The sequence below is a fragment of the Austrofundulus limnaeus genome, unplaced genomic scaffold (genome assembly GCF_001266775.1).
Source record: "Austrofundulus limnaeus strain Quisiro unplaced genomic scaffold, Austrofundulus_limnaeus-1.0 Scaffold126, whole genome shotgun sequence".
Lineage (NCBI taxonomy): Eukaryota > Metazoa > Chordata > Actinopteri > Cyprinodontiformes > Rivulidae > Austrofundulus > Austrofundulus limnaeus.
Genome location: NW_013952528.1, coordinates 642,290 through 645,889, shown reverse-complemented (window position 1 = coordinate 645,889; position 3,600 = coordinate 642,290). Strand labels below are relative to the sequence as shown.

At 42.7% G+C, this 3,600-nt stretch overlaps 1 protein-coding gene across 1 annotated transcript in view; it reads left to right on the top strand.

Annotated features, from left to right (window-relative positions):
- Positions 1 to 216: 216 nt before the first annotated feature.
- drosha (drosha ribonuclease III) overlaps positions 217 to 3,600 on the top strand; it is a gene marked incomplete in the record, with an annotated part of 133,569 nt that continues 130,185 nt past the window's right edge. Inside the window, 3 exon segments of the mRNA XM_014015259.1 lie at positions 217 to 373; positions 2,172 to 3,009; positions 3,082 to 3,150. Of these exon segments, the coding sequence (XP_013870713.1) occupies positions 2,174 to 3,009; positions 3,082 to 3,150 (905 nt within the window).

The following is a 3,600-nucleotide window of genomic DNA, read 5'->3' as shown; positions in this document are numbered from 1 at the left end:
GAATAGATAGATTTGAAAATGTAAAAAGAAGCACAATAATTTTAGTAGGATAAAAATTTCAGCGAAATCATCTTTAACCACACTCCATACCAGTAGGCAGCGGTAATGCGCACCTTCAGTTTTGCCTTTAAACACCACAGGAAGAAGAAACAAAGGAAGTGATGTAATATGTTGCTCCTACTATTGATTGGTCCGGCCGTGTTCCCCTTTACTAAGTTCCGACTACAAAACCGGGTACGCTTCAAGCTGAATACTTAGCCAGAGCACATTCTCACAAAAAAATAAATAAAATAAAATAAAAACTTGTAAAATCCAGGCTTAAAGGCCACATAGTAGCAGATGACTTTTCCTCTAGCCATTTCTTCCCTGTAAGGTAATCTCTTCCTAATGTGTTTTATTTTTCTGCATGACGATGCTTCGCTAACTAGCTCGCTAACATGAGTTTAACYTACATAAGCTGGCGGCAGCTTTTAGCCTTAAGTTACATCAGTAAAACCTTAAAATGATTCATATTTAGTGATAATAAAAAAACGTTTGTTTCACTTGCTATGCTATAGTTAATGTTAGTTTTTAAGGCAGTCTGTTCTCGCTAACCGGTGTTCTGTCGAAATGTGTTCACCCGTCAACGTTCAGTTTTCTGTTTTTATAAGGAATAATATTTTAACGAGAAGCTTTTTGTCTCTTTTTAGCAGAGGACACCCATTGTAGCTCACGTCCTCTGTGCTCAGTAGTAACATAAGAATACACAATACTGTTAAAGCCATTCGGCCGAGTCGTTCCTCGTGGTTGATATCACGAGGTAAAGACAAAATTTGGTCAAAATTTGTCATTTGTAACAGGTGGAACAGACCCTGATGAATGCAAAACTCGCAGACTTCTTCATGTAGACCTTCTATAAAAACCTTTTGGACAGTCCTCTTGGAGCTAGAGCATTGAATGATCACCCGGCGAGGCACAGTTCATTGCAAAAACATCATGTCCTAATTTAATTGCAAGAGCCAACCCCCCCCCCCCACACACACACTTCCTATGAGTTCCAAAATATATAAATGTTACACAAGATTATCTTTTGATTTTTGGTATTTAATTGCACTTTTGTTCTTCGTGTTCTGTATTGATCCTGGTGTTTTTCTTTAGCATTTTGATTATGAATTAGATCACAATGGGAATAATTGTTCTAACTTTCTTGTGATATCCAAATAATAATAGTGGATAAAGTATGTAATGCTACTTAATAAATCAAAGTAAAACCAATAGACTTGGACAGGTGTGGACACAAATTTTGAGGGAGGAACGTTTTTTTTTATGCAACACCTGGCTAACTTCTAGTAACGCTGCAGCATTTACATCATGATGACATTAAAACAGTTTTCAAATGCTCACAATGAAACTCAGAGCTCCTTAAGTTAAAACAAATTGTTCAGACTAAAGTCAAGTCTTAAAACTATTTGTGCACTTAAATTTTAAGATCTTTTTGTTGTAGCGATTTCCCTAAATTGAAAAGTGTAATTATGTGCAAAAATGCTCATAATGATGAATGTTTTTTTTTACAAAATTATAACTAACCTGTTAAAATTTACACATCTGTTTAAGATATATTTAATTTATTAACCTTCCCCAATAACAACCATGCTAAAACTTGTACGAGTTAGCTATGTAGCCCCAAGTTAGTGTCTGCCAACTTCTCTGGGTGGTTAGCTCTGACGCCTCACAGCAAGAAGGTCCTGGGTTTGATTCCCGGTTTGGACCTGGGGTCTTTCTGTGAGAAATTTGCATATTCTCATGCTTAGGTGGGTTGTCTCCAGGTACTCCGGTTTCCCCCACAGCACAAAAATATGTACAATAAGTTGAACTTCAATCCCAGGTCATCCTATCAGAAGAGATCTGTGATCTCAGTGGAATTTACCTGGTTAAGTAAAGGATGATAATAATAATAAAGTTGTTTTTCTTTTGGCTGCTCCTTTCTCTAGGTGTCACCAATATGACCCGGCTTTAATTTAGTGCCAGTTTAACTTTTAAAAGTAAGATTTTGGTTTGTTTTAGTAAACCTGTGTTTCCTCTTTTAGCTTTCACCCTGACATGTCTTGTGTCAAATGTTTATAGATCGTGTTCTGTTCTCTCTAGGTTTGGAAATGAGGACAAAATGTGATTTAATTTGTTTGTCTCTGCAGACATGTCTTTCCATCAAGATCGGGGTGGTCCAAGAGGAGGAGTTCCRCCAGGCCATCACGGTTCCCCTCAAAGCTACCGGCCCACCAACCTGAGGCCTCCCCTCCCTCAGCCTCCTGCTCCGCCCTACAATTATGATCCCCGGGCCAGTTCAGGTTACCATGGAAACAGTGGCTACATGCCCCCACATCCAGATTTCATGCAGTACCCTCCTCCGCCACCCTCCCAGATGCACAATACCCCCAACCAGTGCCCAGTGCGCCCGCCGTTCCCGAAGCCCCTCACCCGGCAAGGCTTCCCTGACCCTCCACCCAATTTCCCACCCCCTCCGTTACCCAGCTCGTCAGCTGGTCCCACTTCAGGGGTCCAGGTGTCTGCTCAGAACTCCTACCCGTCTTACATGATGCCACCTGTTCCCCCACCCCCTTTACCACATCCCCCCATGCCTCCCCCCATCGCCTCTCAGTCTATGAGCTACCACTCGCCGTACTCCTTGAACTACCCTCCCAACCCTCCCTTCCCCCCTCCCACCTTCAGCCCCAGCTACGCCCAGAGCCCTGGCCCCTTTCAGCCAGACCACGGCATCAGACATGGGGGGCCGTACTTGTATGAGAAGCCCAAGAACACGAGGAGGTCTCCAGATAAAGGCTATCATCATCACGACGACCACCGGCAGAAGGGCCATACTTTCAGYGACAGACACAAGCCGGAGTTTCCCGGAGAGCGGAGGGAGCGTGGGAGGAGTCCCGACAGGCGGGGGAGAAGTGACGGGGGGCGCCACAAATCTGAGCATGACCGAGGACGGACTCCCCCCAGACACAGGAGCCGGGACCGCAGCAGGTACGGGGACAGACCAAATGCCCCCCGACATCTGATCGTAAATGTTTTCTAACTCCTCTGTTTTGTTTCCAGAGAGAGATATCGTCACAGAGACAGTCTGAGGTCCCAGTCCCCGGAAAAATACAGRAAGAGGCCTCGAAGGTACACATGAAGGCGCTTCTTACTTTTTCTATTAAGCAGCAGTAATGTTAAAAGTACAAATCAAAACAGCCACCACAGAGAGGTGTGCAACTGATACTTATGTGAGAAAAGTCATTTCTTTCTCATAGTTGGTCGTTTAATCCCAATAAAGTTGTACAACTCTGCCACCTGSTGGCAGACATTGTTACCTGCAGTGATCCTTCAGTAGGTGTACGTAATCTAAAGACTGTGATAATATCCACTTTAAATGTTGTTTTCAGTCAGCAAATCAATCAACCTGTTTATACTGCACTTTGCAAACAACAATACTGCACTAAAGAGCTGGTTAGCCAAAAAAATAAACAGTGTCAAAGAATAATGATATCAGTTTTAAAGGGGCAATATTATGTGTTTTTCAGGCGTACATTTAAATACTATACCATAATAAAGTATCTATGTCACCTTTAGCTG